General features: G+C 43.2%; 1 protein-coding gene across 5 annotated transcripts in view; it reads left to right on the top strand.

Annotated features, from left to right (window-relative positions):
- Positions 1–20,305, top strand: part of ClpX (Caseinolytic protease chaperone subunit) — a 241,868-nt gene that overhangs the window by 161,689 nt on the left and 59,874 nt on the right. For all 5 annotated transcript variants that reach the window (XM_068374151.1, XM_068374155.1, XM_068374153.1 and 2 more), the window contains exons 9-12: positions 533–688; positions 13,096–13,263; positions 13,449–13,577; positions 13,826–13,918. In XM_068374151.1, coding sequence (XP_068230252.1) covers positions 533–688; positions 13,096–13,263; positions 13,449–13,577; positions 13,826–13,918 — 546 coding nt within the window. The remainder of the gene's footprint in view (positions 1–532; positions 689–13,095; positions 13,264–13,448; positions 13,578–13,825; positions 13,919–20,305) is intronic.

Consider the following 20,305-nt stretch of genomic DNA (forward strand, 5'->3'; position numbering starts at 1 on the left):
TGATTTATTCATCAATATTTGTGTAATATTAGAAAACAAACAGCACTTTATTTTCTTTTTGGAAATCATCTTGTAATAGGTTTTATTCACGATAAAGAATTTTCTCAAATTTTTTATTACAATACTTGGATCATTGTCTCTCACGGGGGATTTGCTTTCTTGTTTATAGGTATACTTGAACTCATTACTTACTTTTTTAATTAGGGATATTTGTATTATTGATTTTATCATATGTATACAGTACTATGCATATATCATTCTTCATTTTAATACATATGACTTTTTGTTTTAAGTTTTGCCTTTTTCTTCTATTCATATATGTGTAATAATTTTATGGAATAAACAAGTTCATTTCCTTTCTATTGATGCAAATGAATATGTAAGCATTGGAAATATAAATCATTACAGTACACTACTTACTGTTGCAAGTTATTACAGGAAGGATGGTTTTATCATTATGGTGAGACCAGACTACCTCATTTTATTTTGAAATATCCTTTGATGGGTCTAATCCATGTACATCTTTTACCAGATGCTGGAAGGTACAGTTGTTAATGTACCTGAAAGAAATTCTCCACGCAAACTTCGTGGGGAGACTGTGCAAGTTGATACTACCAATATTTTGTTTGTTGCTTCTGGGGCATTCAATGGCTTAGACAGAGTTGTATCCAGGAGAAGTAATGAAAAGGTAAGATTCAAGATTTTGTACCATACACTTTAAATGTGGTAAGTTGGATATGTTATTTTTTCTGCTGTACCCTGTAAATTTCTTAGTAAATTATACCCTTTGTTAAGATAATTTTACTCTATTCTTCAGAAATAAAATAAGAGATATATACATAGGCATTTGTTATTTTCACAGGAAGGTGGACTAAAAGAAGTTCGTATTTTATTTACAGCATTAATTTCTTTTCATTCAGGCATTTTTTCCAATCATGCGTTTTAATATTAATAGTTATCAATTGGTTAATACTACTGGTATCATGCCATTCCAAATTATTAGCTACATGTTTAGTAAACAAGTTGTGTATACATCAAAACACCAAGTTTCCTTGAGACTCAAATAAAATTTCTTTACCAAATTTTGTCTTAAAAGACCATAGAAAACATGAATTTTTTATCTACTGTATTCCATTTCCATAAAATCAGATAAATTGAAAGATTTGGCGAATATGAATGTCATTTGTTATTAGTATAAGCCATGGTTCTAAATATTTTCTTTTCTTTATCCCTAATTCTGCTTTTTATAGCAAAATTAGATTGAATAATGATTACTAAATATCACCTGTGGTTGAATTTCTTATAATTTTCCTTAAGTTATACTTTTGAATATCTGATAAAAAGTAAAGTAAAACACTTTAAGAAAGAGAGCAATATGGAGTCAGGCTCTCTTTATATTACCACTCTTATGAATTATCATCACAGTATTATTCATTTTCTTGTAATGCACCTCTTTTTTTTTTTTTTTTTTTTGCTTAAATTTTGGAAGTAATGGGTCATCTTTGAATCGTGAAGGTTTGACCTCAGTTCATTCTGAATTTCAGTATTTTGATGCCTGAAATAAAAAGCACAGCAATAAAATGAAATTGTACTTTGTCAAAATTATCAAGCATATTTAGTGCACCACAAGACTCTAGTAGCTAGAACACTACTTTAGAAAGATTTTCTTATGTACCTGTACTTTTTTTTATGTTCTTTTCCTCTTATATTTTAGTTCTTCAGCAACCAAGCAAGTTGTCAGTTTGATGATTAAAGACTTCTATGGATAGACCATTTTATTTTTAATGTACGGATTACATAAACAAGTTATGTGAAATTATGTTCTTACAAAATGTAGTTATATTCATATAATTCAGTGATACTAATAGTGTAAACTAATAAAGTGCTTTCTTTTTTCCATGCTTCAGTATCAAGTAAGTCTGAACAAATACTTTTAATCCAAGAACTTCTTTTTGTCCCTTTCCTTTTTTTTTTTGTAGCTTAATTTTAATTTTTTATATTGTATATTGCTTTTGAAGCACATGTAAGATATTAGTTTTTTTATGTTGTCTTTGTGTAATTAAAGCACAGGATACCCATGTATTTCTTAAGGATTGTATCGTGTGTAGCAAAAGTGGTACAATTTTTATTTTGTTCTGTTCAAACGTTATTCTTAAGCTCACTGTGCAAATGTGCATGTATGAGAAAAAGTTGGTCACTTGTTATGCAGAATCTTATCAAATTATATTAGATTGTGAAAAAAATATTTCATGCTAAATATATTAGATTGTGAAAAAAATATTTCATGCTAAAATAATTTTTCAGAGCAAAAACTAAAAATTTAACTAGCACAAATCACTTGGCTACCATGATTTACCCAAGACCAATCATAGAAATGTATGTCTGAATGGAGCGAAACTAGGAAAGAGGACGTTTTGATGAAGGGAAAAATAAAATTTAGGCAGAGCATAGTCTAATGATAAAAATTTATGCATTTGTGATATGAATTTGCTTATTACTTCTTTTTGCTTTTGCAATTTTGTGTAGTATAATGCAAAGGTTAGTGAGGATCATGATTTTGATACTTGTAATAAATTATTAAAAGGATGAGATCATTTTGATGCGTAGATGGAGATGGTTTGGACATGGTCTTTGCAGTCCCTAAGAGATATTAGTTCATCAGACCTTCAACTGAACTCCACAAGGAACAAGGAGAGTTAGAGGACCCTGAGTACATGGTTGAGGACTATGATGCTTGAAGTGGGAGATAGTGAATTACCGTAGTATTTCTGATAGACTTGTGACGTCATCACCCTGAAAAAATTATCGTAAAGTCGAACACTCATAAGTCGCTCATGTCGTAAGTTGACGACTACCTGTATGTACACACACATATACATATATACAGTAATATCTCTAGATACAAAATTAATTGGTTCCGGAGTGGCTTTCGTGTCATGATATTTTCGTATGATGAGTCACGTTTTATGTGTAAATCGCCTAATTCGTTCCAAGCCCTATAAAAATGCTACATTCAATTTCATTAACAGTAAAGCTATAACCACAGTGAAATACAGTCAAAATACATTTGATTCATTCAATACAGTATACCTAACATAACTTGTTACCTACAAATGTAGTTATTAGAACATATTGCAATGATAAATGGAAAATTGCAATGATAAATGGAAAATAATACAATACATACAGTATACCTGTACATATGCGAAATATACAGTTACCCTTACCATAGAAAGCTATGTTTTCTATGAACCGTAAACAACCCATTTTCTTCAACTCGCTAATATTTTTAACAGTAATTATTTTTTGTTCCAACATGGAGTACTTACCTCGAACTACTTTCTTAGGAGTATCTGGGATCTCTTCCCAACCGACCAGAGTTTTGTGTAGTTTACCCTGCTCCCATTTTCTATGAGGGGTAACCTCTGGTGGAGTGATACACGCCCTGAGGCGACCCCGGGTCAGAGAGCATGCTTGCTCAGGTCTCGATCCCCAGTAAGTAATCTGGTCGCGTCGCGATAACATCACGACGCTCTCCTTACCCAGTGCGACCCTTTGTGTCTAACGCAGTTCCCATGTGGTACCTTTGTGCTCTCCCTTATCCTTTCCCTTTGTGTTTCTGTGTCTCGCGGTGCCTTACTAGTGCGTAATGGAGAATCCCCGTTGTTGTCCTGGGCCTATGGCCGGTAAATCGTGTGGTGCTTTCCTGTCGAAACCTGAAGTTGACCCGCACTCCTTGTGTTCTTTGTGTAGGGGTAGTGTGTGTTCCCCTACAGCCACGTGTCCGGAGTGCGAGTCCTGGAACGAGGTGCAGGGGGTGCATTACGGCACCAAGAAAAAGAAGGCGTCTAAGAGATCGCCTAAGAAACCGAGCGTCTCTTCTCCTCTTGCTTCGACAGGCGTATCGTCAGACAGAGCCTCGCTGCCGCCTTCCCCTACTCAGAGTAGGGGACGAGGTAAGTCAGTTGCGGGGAAGAGGCCTGTGACCCTTACCCAGGAGTCTGGATTGCGGGATAGTGGTGTTGTGGCGTCATTCCAGGCAAGTGAGGGGCCTGAGGGAGGGACGGGAGTATGTTCGGGGGACGGAACCCTGGTGCAAGCAGGGCCCGTCTCCTCAGATGATCCTATGTGGGGAAAAGCTGTGCCTACCTCTTCTCCCACCTCGTGGGCGTGTTTTTCAGGTGCTTCCGCAGCCGAGGGTTCCGCCAAGAAGGAAGACTCGCCGCCGTTGGACTCCCTCGTGTGGGTGCCGCCGAAGACGCCCTTCAGGTCTCCATTGAGGATGGAGGAAGGATTTGAAACCTGGTCCCCCATCGAAGAACTCCCACGCTCCCTTCCAGCGCTTTCAGCTACGTTTCTGTCCGTCTTCCTACAGCCCTCTTCACCCATCAACAACGCGGCACGAGTCGGGCCCGCCTGTGAGAACATGCAAGTCGTCGGGCTCCTCGGTCGAGGCCTACTCTTGCTCCTCGGAAGATGGAGCCCCGAGGGACCATAGAAGACGCCGTGAGAGGTCCCGCAGGAGACGCTCTCGTTCTCGTTCCCGCTCCAGATCGCGCCATGTGGGTAGGCGCTCTAGATCCCCCAGGAGGAAGTATAGGAGAAGTGGCTCCCCGGGGGAAGAATGGGTCGTCATCCCTCGTAGCAAACTTTTCGAGATGTCAGCAGTTCCGGACTCCTCGAGCTGGCTCTCAAGGGCTCGCTCACCAGTGAGGTACGTATCCAGCGGCAGATTCGATCGACGGAGGGAGTCGTCTCTTCAGGTCCCAGCTGGCAGGCATAAGTCCGTGAAGGTGCAGACTCCATCTGCCCAGCGGAGAGAGTCGCCCCTTCGGTCTGGCAGCCGTGTCCCAACCTCCAAGTCAACGTCGAGTCGGCAGGAACGAGACAAGCAACTCCCTTCGACGAGCAAGCCTGCATCTGCCTGGATCTCTGTAAGCAGGGATAAGTCCAGGACGGAGGCCTCCGTCCCGACGGCGACGCCCGTCCTACGCCCTGAGCCGCCGAAGTTGGACCATTCTAAGATGTCTCTCTCTCTCTCTCTCTCTCTCTCTCTCTCTCTCTCTCTCTCTCTCTCTCTCTCTCTCTCTCTCTCTCTCTCTCTCTCTCTCTCTCTCTCTCAGTTTTGTATCTGTGTGCCGGTTAGTGATTACACTTTTGCGACCCTATAAATATCATGATTTAATGCGGATAACAAAAGGCTATCGAGTGCAATATAGCTACAAGTTTTCGTGAATAGTCAGTGATTAGTTTGAGGTCGGAGAAGTGGGATAAAACGTCGGCATAGAATAGGTATCTTGTGAATTACTAAAAATCTAATCAAGATGGCTATGTACAACACGGGCAAGGCTTGGAGAGACATCGCTGGACTCAGCAAAAATAAATTCCATGAGTTGGCGAAACAGGAGCTCGACCGTCTGATAACAGAGGTCACTAGTAACGTCAATCAATGTGACGGAAAAATATTCGCAGACATATTGAAACAATATGATCCAATAAACTGGAGCAAATCTGCGGAAAACATCAGCAAAATAATAGAAGAAATTCCAAAGAAAATCCAAGTGTTAAAGAGACTTATAAAGAAAGTCTACATCAATCAACACATTCCATCAAAGAACAATAAGAAGTCCAATATGGTGAATATGCTGATTGATGCAATGGGAAAAAGAATGCCAAAATGGTGTAATACATGTAAGATATGGTATTCCATTAATAATCCTCAACAATTGATTAGAAAATGTGATGCCTGTCATGTCCCAACACATCCCACATGTGCTGAAATACAGCAAAAAATAAAAAATAAAGACAAAGGTATTCTGCTCAACATGCTTAGTCTGGATAGAAAATATAATTAAGTCCAGACTAAATCTGCAAATAGTTGAAGATAAAGAAGAGGAAGAAGAAGAAACAGAGGAAGAAGAAGAAGAAAAAGAAGAAGAGAACAATGAACAGGATATGTGTAAGGATGCAGAAGAAATCATTGATATAACCCATGATGCCATCCAACAACATACTTATGAAGAAATAAATTACCAGATGGAAACAAATAATAGACCCAAGAGACTCTACCCGGACCTACATAATTTTAGGGAAGAGCAAGAACAAGAAAAAATAGAAAAGAAGGATATAGTCTGCAATATGCTGAAAAGAGGGAATTACAGATTTGGCGAAAGATGCTACTACAAGCATCCAAAGATATGCTATAATTATGAAATATATGGTAAATGTGCGTATTTAGACGGATATGGAGACGAATGCAGAGATCTCCATCCAAAAATATGCAAAAACCTAAAAGAAGGAAAAGGATGCATTTACAACAAAAAATGTCGATATATGCATCCTGCAACCATGAATGAAAATAAGAAAACTCAGCAAACTGAAAAGAAAAATGAAAGCAAAAAAGAAACAAAAAAAGAAACAAAAAAGCAGGCCGTGTATATACCGCGCTTTGAACCAAGAGCCCCAAGATATGAGGCCTTTCAACCCAAACCTGCACATTTAGAGCCCAACTACAAAGAATGCATCTATAATGCTAGGGGTTGGTGCAGATATGGGGACAGTTGCAGGTATACACACACAAATAAATATGAAGGCGAAAGAGCAAATATAATAGAAAAGTTGGATTTTTTAATGGCAGAATTCCGGGAAATGAAGAAAAGAACATCATTTCAGAACAGGAAGGAAGCATGGGAGAATCCATATTATTACCAATATTAAATAATGGGGATGAAACACAAACCATAATAGTAATGAATGCACAGGGTTTAGTCACGAGTAACTCTAAAAGGAAAATAGAGTTCTTAGAAGAACTAACCCAAATTGAAAAAATAGATATATTAGATATAAGTGAAACATGGTATTCCCAAGAGACTGGCAGTGATGACCAGATAAAGGGTTTCCAAACTTATAGATCAGACAGAAAAAATAGGAATCAAGGGGGAACCGCAATATATGGAAGACATAAATCAAGGAAAAGTATGTGAAAAATACAGCAACACAGAATGTGAATTGATTGCGGTAGAATTTGGATTTGAAAAACTAATGAATATTGTAGTTTACAGACCCCCAAACACTAAGGAGTTTGACATCATAATAGAAAAAATAGATGATATATGTAGAAACCATAAAGACTGGAATATACTCCTATCCGGAGATTTTAACTTTCCTTTCGTGGATTGGAAAGAACGGATAGAAGAAAGTGGTTGTATGTATACATATAAAAAAGATAGTAATAGTAGCGCAGAAGATAAGAGGCAATTTGAAAAGCTTCAAGATATGCTATTAGAACATAATATGCAACAAATAAACCACATTCCAACAAGAAAGGAAAATGTCCTAGATCTAGTATTTGTGAATGAGGTGAATTATGTTAAAGAAATAATAGTGTATAACACGGGAATTTCAGACCACAATGTCATAGAATTGATAGTTCATTCCAAAGCAAGTGATCACAGAATTAATAAAAGCACAAAACTTTGGGAAGGATATGGAAAATATAACTTTTACAGTAAGAATATAAAATGGTCAGAAATAAATGAAGAACTGAATAAAGAATGGAAAAATGTATTTATAAGTGATAATATACAGGTAAATACGGATATACTGTACAAAATACTGGAGAAAATTGTTGAAAAATATGTACCGAAAAAAAAACAATAAACAAAAGACGTGCATACCAAGAGACAGAAGAATCTTATTTCAGAAAATTAAAAAGTGGAAGAAAAATCTTGCAAAAGAAAAAAATGTGTGGAAAATGAGGGAAATAAAATGTAAGATAGAAAATGCAGAACAAAAGATTATACAGTCGAAAGAAAATGAAAAAAGGGACTTACAAGAAAGGACACTTCAAAATATAAAAAGAAACCCCAAAGTACTTTACCCCTATGCAAAAAAGATGAATAAAAGGAGAATAGAAATAGGCCCTCTAAGAATTGAAGGACGGCTAACGAATGAAAAAAAGGAAATATGCAACATATTAGCAGAAAAATATAAGAGTGAGTTCACGCCAAGAATTGGGAATGAGAATAATGAAACAGAAATGAGAGAAGAAAATGTTGAATATCTAACGGATATAGATATTAATGAAGCAGATATTGTCACGGCTATAAACGAAATTAAAAATGGATCGGCAGCCGGACCAGATGGAGTTCCAGCGATTTTGTTAAAAAAAACTGCAAACACTATCGCGAAGCCACTTGCAATACTGCTAAGACAGAGTATAGATATGAGCGAGATATATGTTAAACATAAATTAGCTTATATAACCCCTATCTTCAAAAGTGGATCAAGACTAGAGGCAAGCAATTATAGACCTGTTAGTCTAACATCACATATTATGAAAGTGTATGAGAGGGTAATAAAAAAGAAAATAATGAACCATTTGGTCAAAAATAATTTGTTTAATATGGGTCAACACGGTTTCGTACCTGGAAAAAGTACACAGACCCAACTGATAGCTCACTATGAAAACATATACAATAATATGATAAATGAAAAAGACACAGATGTGATCTATCTAGATTTTGCAAAAGCCTTTGACAAGGTAGACCATAACATATTGGAGAAAAAAATGAGAAAGCATAATATTGTGGGAAAGATAGGAAAATGGGTAAAAGAATTCCTGCAAAACAGAAAACAGATAGTGGTTGCAAATGACGAGAAATCAGATGAAGGCCAGGTAATATCTGGTGTGCCCCAAGGTACGGTATTAGCTGCACTGCTATTTGTTATTATGATCTCAGACATAGACTGTGATGTTGAAAACTCCGTAGTGAGAAGTTTCGCCGATGACACAAGAATAAGTAGAGAAATTACTTGTGATGAAGATAGGAACTCACTACAAAGAGATCTAAACAAAATATATGAATGGGCGGAGATAAATAGGATGGTATTTAACTCCGATAAATTCGAATCAATAAATTATGGAAACAGAGAAGGAATGGTGTATGCATACAAGGGACCTAATAATGAGACAATCACAAACAAGGAAGCAATTAAAGACCTTGGTGTAATTTTAAGTAGGGAGATGTTATGCAACGACCAAATAGCAACACTGTTGGCTAAATGTAAAGCAAAAATGGGAATGTTATTCAGACACTTTAAAACAAGAAAAGCTGAACACAAGATTATGCTTTACAAAACTTATGTGCGTAGTACACTCGAGTACTGCAATGTGATATGATACCCACACTACCAAAAGGATATTGCGCAAATAGAGAGTGTACAAAGGTCCTATACTGCTAGAATAGAAGAAGTTAAGGACCTTGATTACTGGGAAAGACTGCAATTTTTAAAACTATACAGTCTAGAAAGGAGAAGAGAACGCTACATGATAATACAAGCATGGAAGCAAATAGAAGGAATTGCTGAAAACATCATGGAGCTTAAAGTATCAGAAAAAGCAAGCCGAGGTAGATTAATAGTGCCAAAAAAGCATTCCAGGTAAACTGAGAAAGGCGCACAGGACATTAATCCACTACGCACCAGCATCGATAATGCAGCGACTATTTAATGTGCTGCCAGCTCATCTAAGAAACATATCAGGAGTGAGCGTAGATGCGTTTAAAAATCAGCTCGATAAATACCTAAGATGCATCCCAGACCATCCAAGAATGGAAGATGCAAAATACACCGGAAGATGTATTAGCAACTCTCTGGTGGATATACGAGGTGCCTCACACTGAGGGACCTGGGGGAACCCAAACAAAAAATAAGGCAATAAGGTAAGGCTCTCTCTCTCTCTCTCTCTCTCTCTCTCTCTCTCTCTCTCTCTCTCTCTCTCTCTCTCTCTCTCTCTCTCTCTCTCTCTCTCTCTCTCTCCTCTCTCTCTCTCTCTCTCTCTCTCTCTCTCTCTCTCTCTCTCTCTCTCTCTCTCTCTCTCTCTCTCTCTCTCTCTCTCTCTCCTCTCTCTCTCTCTCTCTCTCTCCTCTCTCTCTCTCTCTCTCTCTCTCTCTCTCTCTCTCTCTCTCTCTCTCTCTCTCTCTCTCTCTCTCTCTCTCTCTCTCTCTCTCTCTCTCTCTCTCTCTCTCTCTCTCTCTCTCTCTCTCTCTCTCTCTCTCTCTCTCTCTCTCTCTCTCTCTCTCTCTGTGTGTGTGTGTGTGTGTGTGTGGACAACAACGTAGAAGGTTCAGCAGGAGAAGTTTCGGCCTACTGGAGGGTAATAGGACTCATTAGGAGGCATCACAGACTAGACGAACCCGAGCCCCCCCTCTGACGAAGTCTGGGTCTCGAGCCTCAGCAGCTGGTTGATGCCCCGGTGCAGCAGAGACCCTCGCTAGCCCTGCCTTTGGCTAGGGATGTTAGGCTGGATAGGGCTCACATGGACAAGATCGTGGCCAACCATGCAGAAGCCCCCAAGAGTCTGGGCTGCTCTGGGTCAAGTCTTCCTCCTGAAGGGCATAGACCTGGGTGCCTCCAGACATCTCGATGCTCATCAGGAGCTTCGAACAATCGTGCCCCCCTCAAGCCAGTATGGTGCCCCTGTGGGACGTGGCCAGAGTCCTGTAGATGCTGTCAGAGCCTCCCTTCGAACCCGTAAAGGACATCTTTGACAAGGAACTCACCCTCAAGACAGTTTTTCTGTTAGCTCTGGCATCAGCAAAACGGGTAGGGGAGTTGCACGGACTGTCGAACGAGGTGTCACACTCGAAGGGTTGGCGTGAGGCTACCTTCAGGTTCGTCCCATCCTTCGTGGCAAAGACTCAGAATCCAGCCGTTTGGGATCCCAAGTTTGAAGGGTTCTCAGTGCCGGCAATCCCTCGATCGGACAAATCGAGGCACTTGCTGCTGTGCCCTGTCAGGGCAGTACGGAAATACTTAGAGAGGACAGCCAGACTTCGACCCGAGATCAAGAGCCTGTTCGTCTCCTCGGGACTAGTGGAGAAGCCAGTCTCCAAGAATACTATCTCTTTCTGGCTACGGCAGGTGATCGTCAAGGCCTACAGTAGTGCAGGGGTCCCCCTTCCAGGAAAACCCAGACCCCACGACATTAGGGGTCTAAGTACTTCATTGGCATTTGAGAAAAATATGGCAGTGGGCCAGATCCTGAGGGCAGGTACTTGGTCTAACCAGTCGACCTTCACAGCTCACTACTTGAAGGACTACTCGAGGAAGTCCCTTGACGGGTTCTCGATAGGTCCCGTCATTTCCGCGCTCCAAACGATTTAATGGTGTAGCCCCAGTGATAACCGCGGGCAGTAAGTACAAGAGACACAGGTTCCTTCTTTAACCCCCTTGTTCTTCCTTCCCCTGTTCCCTTACCAAAAATAACTCCAGTTGCCCCCTGAAACTACCATGGGATACACTATCTTAGGAAGGACATGTCTCCTAGGATTTCTTGCAGAGGTGAGTTACTTAGACACTGAGATGGGTTTTTGGCTAGTTTTCCTTATTCTCTCGTGTTTTCCTTGGGGTCAGCAGAACCTAGACTCCTATCTAGGTTCCTCTTATATAATTGTCATGGTCTCTAGGTCCTGAAGGACACTCCCACCTCCTAAGGTATAAGTCTCCTAAGAAAGTAGTTCGAGGTAAGTACTCCGTGTTGGAACAAATCACAAATTTTAAGTAATTTATATTTTTCCTAACTACTTACCTCGAACTACTTTCGGGTAATGCCCCACCCATCCTTCCCCGAGTGCCTTGCTGGACCTCATAGAAACCTAAGCTATCAAGAACTTACTGGGGATCGAGACCTTAGCAAGCATGCTCTCTGACCCGGGGTCGCCTCAGGGCGCGTATCACTCCACCAGAGGTGACCCCTCATAGAAAACGGGAGTAGGGTAAACTACACAAAACTCTGGTCGGTTGGGAGGAGATCCCAGATACTCCTAAGAAAGTAGTTTGAGGTAAGTACTGTTAGGAAAAATACAAATTACTTAAAATTTGTGATATTTTAATACAATTGATATTCATTGGTGATATGTCAATACATAACCTACATGTTTTTCTGCGCGTATGTGTAAGCTATTTAATTGTAATACAAGCCTGGAAGTTTCACAAACAGTGTGCATCAATCCAGCCCTTCACCAGCTACTACATGAGACTTGGAAGGAGTTTTGATATTTAGTAACTTGTTCATAAAATTTCCTTCCCCTTTAAAATGTCAATTTTTTCTATTTTTCCCTGTGAATTATTAATTTGTATTTATGTCTGATGGTTGTGGTTAAAACCTTTAAAAATGAGTGTATATGCATAATGATGGATGAAATGAATGCATTTAATGAATTTCATTTATTTCTTATGGGAAAAATTATTTTAGTTTACTCTACACACAGGAGTCTGTGACTAGCATATTGATACACTAGCCCTAGGTCAGGGAAAAGAATATTTCTTTAGTACAGTATTTTGTGTCATTATAGGAAAGTCCTTGGAGACCACACAGCACCTCCCCCCCCAAAAAAAAGTTTTTTTTTTCCTTCATCAAAACCCTTTTATTTAGTTAGTAGCTGTTAAAATAATTTATTTTAAAATGTTGGCAAACAAGAATACTCATGTACACTCATTTTGTCACACAAAAGTCATTTGGTTAAGGTCTAAATTAGCAGTTTAAGACCTTTGCTGATTTTTTTTTCATGTTGCCCTAAATTTATTGGTAAAATTTTTGTTTTTGAAACTTCACATTGATTGTGGGTTGAAAACTGGACTGTAACCAAAAAATACAGTATGTGACTTGGGTGTTGTTGCTGTATATTTTCTGCATTCTGGGAGTGGGTCATAGGGTTATATGGATTTTAGAGGTAAAAATTAACAGGAACAAGTGTCTTTGACATTCATCATAGTGACTGCAGTTTTGGTTGCTGTGAAAGTCATATGGCAAATGGAAAGTACTATAACTACAATTAAAGATGTGATATACAATAATCTCCTGAAATGAAAACAACCTTATGACTGATTCTTCAAATTGAGGAAAGTTGATGAGAGTTTGGACACTGGTGGTTACATCCATTATCCCTCAGAACAAGGTAGCCATGTTTAGCTAGTCTTATTCTGTGGAAAGTAAAAGGCTGTAGTAAAATATTTGAATCCCTTATATTTATTTTTATTTAAGATTTATAAGATTTAATTTTGGAAAACTAATATTTACTTCTTGTTCTTCAGTATCTTGGATTTGGTATTGGTGGACAGTCAGCAGGACGACGAGCTGTTTCTCAAGCAGATGTAGCTCACCAAACTGCTGTTACTGATGTTGAGGAGGATAACCAAGAAAAAGATGCATTGCTCAGTAAAGTAGAAGCAAGGGATCTCATCGAATTCGGCATGATACCTGTGTGTTGAAATTTGTAATTCAATGCTAAGATTTTCTTGATGTAATATACTAGTGTATTTTTTGAAGAATATTAACATTTCACTTATGGATTAACTGTATATCAGAATAGTTTAACAATTTTTTAACTGAAAGATTAAGACGGGCATGTTGTTTTGGTTAGTAATACCCTATTTTTATTGTGTAGGAATTTGTTGGACGATTTCCTGTGATAGTACCCTTCCACTCTTTGACAAAGTTTATGCTGGTGAAGATCCTAACAGAACCAAAAAATGCACTCGTACCTCAGTTCCAGATGCTGTTTGGAATGGATAAGGTACTGTATTAGATTTTTTTTCTGTATAGTGTTCAATATAGTAATGAAATTTTGGGTGTTTTTCTACTTTAGTTGTTTATTACAAGTTTGGCAAAGTATATTTGAATATTTTATTGTATATTTGAAGATCACACTGTTTACAATATCAGATTTGAAAATATCTCTAGAGCCAAGCATGTGGATTTATTATACATGTCAGATGATTGTAGTGGGGTTCATATGTTGAATTCAATATATATTCATAACAGGTGGAGCTAAGTTTTACTCAAGATGCAATGGAATCTATATCACATTTGGCCATGGAAAGAAAAACTGGGGCCAGAGGTCTACGGGCTATCATGGTAAGTCTTAACACACATTTGTACTACGGAGTAAGGCGAGACATATATTAACTATTGAAACGAGGCTATCAAAATCTTATCCGAGATGTATCATGGATTACTCAAAAGAAGCAAAGACGTTTATCAATCTTTAGTTATTTGTAGAAGGGGAACAAGAAAAACGGATTTTGAAGCGAAGCGAAAAATCTATTTGTTCCGACACAGAGACTTACCTTGAAACACTTTCTAGGAGATTACTGGTAACTCCTCTCCGACGACCAGAGTTTTACGTAGTTTCCCCTACTTCCATGTTCTATACTGTCATGAATAACGGGAGATAACATGACCTGGGGGCATTGCCCGATGAAGGTAGCGCGTCTTTGAGAAGCAATCTCCAGTAAGTTTTCTGGTCGGTTCGTGAGCACACGTGCTTCACGACGCTCCTCATACTCCGTGCGATTCCCTTTGTGTTTGGTTCCACGTGCTTCCCACGTGATCGGGATCTCTTAGTGTGTGTTTAGTGCCTTACCTACGTGCTTTTGATTTCGCTCCCTTGTGCTTTCCTAGTGTTTTAGTGCTTTCCCTTTTTGGCTTGCTTGTGTCGACGGCCCTTTGTGTTGCGTTATGGAGCACGTTCGCCGTTGTCCTGGGCCTAGAGCCGGTAGATCGTGCGGGGCTTTTCTGTCCAAGCCCGATATTGACCCGCATACGTTGTGTACCTCGTGTAGGGGTAAAGCTTGTTCGCCGTCGGACAAGTGTTCCGAATGTGCCGATTGGCCCGAGGTCCAGTGGATAAAATTCCGTACCAAAAAGAAGAAGGCATCGAAGAAGTCCCCTAGGAAGACTAGCGTTTCTTCCCCTGCGACTTCAGCAGGAGAAGGGTCAGGTAGGGTACAGCCGTCTTCCCCTACCCAAAGTAAGGGGCGAGGTAAGTCCAGGGAGAACAGGCAGTTGGCTCCGCTTTCCCAAGAGAGGGAATTTGTGGGCGGTCCTTCGTCGGCCAAGGCAGTTCGGGCGCCCTTAAGTGAGTGTAGTGGGGGTCCGGGGGACGTGGCTCTCTCTCATAGGGGCCACGTCTCGTCGGGGGACCCCATGTGGTCTAATAGTGTCCCTTTTTCTTCGTCAGGTTCCTGGGTGGAAGTTCCAGGGGCATAAGCGACGGAGGGCGGCGTCGGCAGAGAGGAGTCCCCGCAAGAAGATCCATTGGCTTGGGACGTACCGAGGACTCCGATGAGGTCCCCACTGGACATAGAGGAAGGCCTGGGCGAGGCCTTCCCCGGTTTGGCGGGCCCGTCGGGATGGTTGCCGCCGAAGACTTCGCTACAGGAGAGTCTCCCCATTCCTTCTACGTCAGGGGTACGGCGTAGCCCCAAGAAAACGCAGTCACGTGCTAGGTCCCGATACGGGGGTAAGTCTTACTCGTCAGGACGTGACTCTTCGGATTCGTCAAGCAGTGAACGGAGGAGACGACTGAGGAGGAAACGAGATCGGTCGGTGCGGAGGAACTCCCCTTTGCGGTCTCCCACAAGATCTCGGGACAGGGTGAGTCCCAGTTCCCCTCCTCCCAAAAGCAGGAGACCAGCCTCCCCGGTAGGGACGTGGAAACGAGATCGGTCTGTGCGGAGGAACTCCCCTTCGCGGTCTCCACAGGATCTCGGGACAGGATGAGTCCCCGTTCCCCTACACCCAAAAGCAGGAGACCAGTCTCTCCGAAAGGGACGTGGGTGTTCGTCCCAGGGAACAACTTTAAAGACTTTTCCAGGTCTATTAGTTCGACACCTGAGCGGGCAGGAGACTGTCCTCCTAGAAGGGCCTCCACGTGCCGCGCCAGGGAATCACCAGATGAGCGGAGGGCTACATCTTGCAGGCCTAAGACCCGTCCTGGAGACGCTTATTCCGCCCAGCGGAGGGGGCCGTCGTCTAGGCCGGGCAGCCTCGACAGGTCCCCCCATCGAGAACCCAGAAGGGGAAGGACACCTCCGTCGAACTATCTCACGAAGGACACCGTTTCACCGAAAATGGCCTCGAAGAGGAGAGAGACGGCGGACGTCGAAGGTAAAGGGAACCGTGGACCTCGCCATCACGACGGAGACCGAGATCACGATTCGCCCCATCGGTCGGAAGGAGGGGAGGGCGAGTCGTCGGTGACGGAGGACTCCGCGTACAGGAGAGTCCTTGCCTTAATTAGGGGTTATAACAACCTTATAGAACCCTCCACTCAAGAGGAAGAACCCTGGACTTGTGGCCTGAACAAGTTCATAGCCGTCCCCGCCCAGAAAAAGTCCTCTCTCTCCCTTCCCGAGGCCAGTAACGTGGGGATTGGAAGGACTCACATCGATAAGGTCATATCCCGCAATAGCGACTCCTGCAGGGGTCACAGCTCAGCAAAGCTCCTACAGGGTTTGAAGTCGCAAAGGAAATACTACTCTTTGGAAAATAGGCCGACCGGTGCTTGCAAGACCGAGGAAACCCTAGACATCCTGTGCCAGGACATCTCCGACGGGAGGGCATCGGCAGCATCTACCTTCTTCTCCCCTTCCGAGTCGGCAATGATGGAGAAGATGTCTAAGGACTTGGTTAATGTGGCCTCCTGGCTGGATTGGTGGGCCACCACCCTAGTAGGCACCCAGATTCCTACAGACTCCATGGAGCCTGCAAAACGGGAGGCTCTGAATGAGTTGCTGGGGTCAGGTAGCCGCGCCCTTAAATTCCTGACCTTTCAGTCTTTGGCTCTCTCCTCAAACTGGATCCTCCGGAGAAGAGACGCCCTAGTCAAGAACCTTCCCATTAAGATTCCCGACAGGGAAGCGAAAGCCTTGAAGACCTGCTCCGTCTGGGGGGAGCAGCTTATTCCTACGAAGAAGGCGGAAGGAGTCGTGGAGAAGTTGGCCAAAAAGAGGGAGCTACCTGCCCTGAAGCCACAGACGGCGCGCCGCCCCGTCTTCAGGAGGCTAGTGACAGAAGCACCCATGGCCGCGCGTACCGCACTAACTCAAGGAAGGAGGGAACCCTCGTCAGGACAGTGGCCTTCCTCTGTGGTTCCCCCCCGAAGAGGTTCATCCTCTACCCCCCAACGTATAGGTCTTCTTTCTACTCCTCCAGGAGGGGGCGAGCAGGCCGTTCCTCCCGTAGGAGATAAGATGGGAGGCCTTGAGAGAGGGCGACTTTATGATTTCTATAGACCTCAAGGACGCCTACTTCCATGTGCCCATTCATCCGTCGAGCAGGAAGTTTCTCCGGGTCAAGTGGGGTGCCCAGGTGTTACAATTCAAGGCCCTGTTCTTCGGTCTTTCAACAGCCCCCCAGGTATTCACGAGGGTCTTTACGACGGTCTCCATATGGGCCCACAAACGGGGCATTCGACTCATCAGATACCTGGACGACTGGTTACTCCTTTCATCCTCAAAGGAAGACTTGAAACAACAGGGCGAAGATCTTCAATTGTGCAAGACCCTGGGCATCGTGGTCAACTTGGAGAAATCGCAGCTAACCCCATCCAACAGGAGGACGTACCTGGGAATGGTCCTGGATTCATTACAGGTCAAGGCATTCCCAGCCACGGAAAGGCTGGACAACCTGGATCGAGTGCTCCGGCCCTTCCTTCTGGGTCGCCCCAGAAGAGCGAAGGATTGGCAAAGGTTGGTAGGGCACCTGGTGTCCCTAGAGAAGCTGGTACCTCACGGGAGACAGAACCTAAGGGTGGTTCAATGGAACTTAAAAGAACACTGGAACCAGAAAAGTTCCCCGGACATTGTGGTGCCTCTCCTTCAGGAGTCCAGGAAGGCCTTGGAATGGTGGCAGGATCGGTCGAACACCCTAAGGGGGATGCCACTGTCCTCCCAACCTCCGGAGGTCCTTCTCTTCACGGACGCATCGAAGGACGGGTGGGGAGCCTATCTCCGGGAAAAGACAGCAAAGGGGGCGTGGTTAGAGGGGGAGAAGTCCCTACACAAATATCCTGGAAATGAGAGCGGTCCAAGAAGCCTGCAACCACTTCGAGGAGGACATGAGAGGGCAATCGGTGGCCCTAATGTCAGACAATGCAACAGTGGTGGCTTACGTGAAGAAGGAGGGAGGACTGAGATCAAAGGAGTTGTGCGAACTAGCCCTTCAAGTCCTGAAATGGGCGGAACAGAAGGACGTCATCCTGACGGCAAGGTTCATTCCGGGGAAGAACAACGTCCTAGCAGACGGCCTCAGCAGAGTGGGGCAAGTGGTAGCGACAGAATGGTCCCTACACCCACAAATGGCAAGCTACATTATACAGATGTGTGGATCCCCGGTAATGGATCTGTTTGCAACAAGGTTGAACGCTCAACTCCCCGTATTTTGTTCTCCCGTCTCAGATCCGAAGGCGGCAATGGAAGACGCCTTTCAGCACAAGTGGGACGGTCTGGACGTGTACGCCTTCCCCCCCCCTTCTCCCTGATAAGACAGATCCTCAAGAGAGTAAGGGCAGCAACCAACCTAAGGATGACTTAGGTAGCGCCTTGGTGGCCGGAGAGAGAATGGTTCGCAGACCTAAGGAACCTCACCGTCCTACCTCCTTGGCCTCTACCCGACAGGTCAGACCTATTAAAACAGCCACACTTTCAGCGGTTTCACAGAAACCCGCAAGCCCTTCGTCTTCACGCCTGGAGATTATTCAGCGGCTCCTGAAGAAGCAAGGGTACTCCGGCAGGACAGCCAGGAGGATGTCGCTGTACCTGAGGAAATCATCCACAGCCGTCTACCAGTCTAAATGGGCGGTATTCGTGAAGTGGTGCAGGGACAAGAAGATAGAGCCCTTGGAAGCGTCAGTGCCCGTGATAGCCGACTTCATGGTTCATCTCAGGGACAAGTTAGCCATGTCAGTCCCAGCGATCAAGGGAGTTCGGGCGGCCCTGGGTCAAGTCTTTCTTCTCAAGGGCATAGATCTCGGCTCCTCCAGGCATATCTCCATGCTTATCAGAGCGTTCGAACAATCATGCCCCCCTTCCGCCCCTAGAATCCCGAGTTGGGACTTAGCGCGAGTCCTAGATATGTTACGGAAACCACCATTCGAGCCCTTAAAGGACATTGATGACAAGAATCTCACGCTCAAGGCGGTCTTCTTGCTAGCATTAGCCTCAGCTAAGAGGGTGGGCGAGCTACACGGACTGTCATTCGAGGTGGAACACACTAGGGGATGGAAGGAGGTAACCTTTAAGTTTGTCACATCCTTCGTCGCCAAGACTCAGAACCCCTCGGTGTGGGATCCGAGGTTTGAGAGCTTTTCTATTCCGGCAATCCCTAATAAAGGAAACCCGGAAGACCTAAAATTATGCCCGGTCAGGATTATTAGGAAATACCTTAAGAGAACGGCAAACCTCCGCCCGTCTATCAAGAATCTCTTCGTCTCATGGGGAAAAACAAAGAAAAACATTTCCAAAAATACGGTTTCGTTCTGGCTCAGGAAAGTGATCACGCAAGCCTACTTAGAACAAGGTCTTCCTACACCGGGGAAACCCAGGGCTCACGATGTTCGGGGCATTAGCACCTCTCTAACGTTCGAAAAGAACATGTCAGTAGCGCAGGTTCTTCGAGCGGGAACTTGGTCCAACCAGTTGACCTTCACTGCACATTATCTCAAGGACTGTACGAGAAAGTCCCTAGACGGGTTTTCTATCGGGCCGGTCATCTCAGCCCTTCATTCGGTTTGACGGCTCAAGCCCCAGGCTCAATCGCGAAACATAAAGTATCTAGACACAAGGAGCCGAGTTCTATTTTCCCCCCTTTTCTAACTTTCTCATACCGTCAGTCGTCATCAAGAAATATCGCTCTTTACACAAGACGGAAATTCGCCATATCAAGCACAATGAAGATATTGCAGAAGGGTAAGTGTTATATCACACTTAATGAGTCTCTTACGTAGTTTTCCCTACTGTCCATCGGGGTCAGGGGTTAAGGGCACTCCCTCCTCCTAAGGTGTAAGTCTCCTAGAAAGTGTTTCCAGGTAAGTCTCTGTGTCGGAACAAATCACAAATTTTAAGTAATTTGTATTTTTCCTAACAATACTTACCGAGAAACACTTTCGAGTTATGGCCCCCCCAACCGTCCCCGCAGTGCCCCACTGACCTCGTGGTATTGTTCCTTGCATAAAACTTACTGGCGATTGCTTCTCAAAGACGCGCTACCTTCATCGGGCAATGCCTCCAGGTCATGTTATCTCCCGTTATTCAGGACAGTATAGAACATGGAAGTAGGGGTAACTACGTAAAACTGGTCGTCAGAGAGGAGTTACCAGTAGTCTCCTAGAAAGTGTTTCTCGGTATGTATTGTTAGGAAAAATACAAATTACTTAAAATTTGTGATTTTTGGGTGAGATGGCCATGTCGTCCTGATGGAAGTTCCTTAAACTAGCTTCCTAAGGGATATATGTACTACAGT

The sequence above is a fragment of the Palaemon carinicauda genome, chromosome 5 (genome assembly GCF_036898095.1).
Source record: "Palaemon carinicauda isolate YSFRI2023 chromosome 5, ASM3689809v2, whole genome shotgun sequence".
In the NCBI taxonomy this organism is placed as follows: Eukaryota; Metazoa; Arthropoda; class Malacostraca; order Decapoda; family Palaemonidae; genus Palaemon; species Palaemon carinicauda.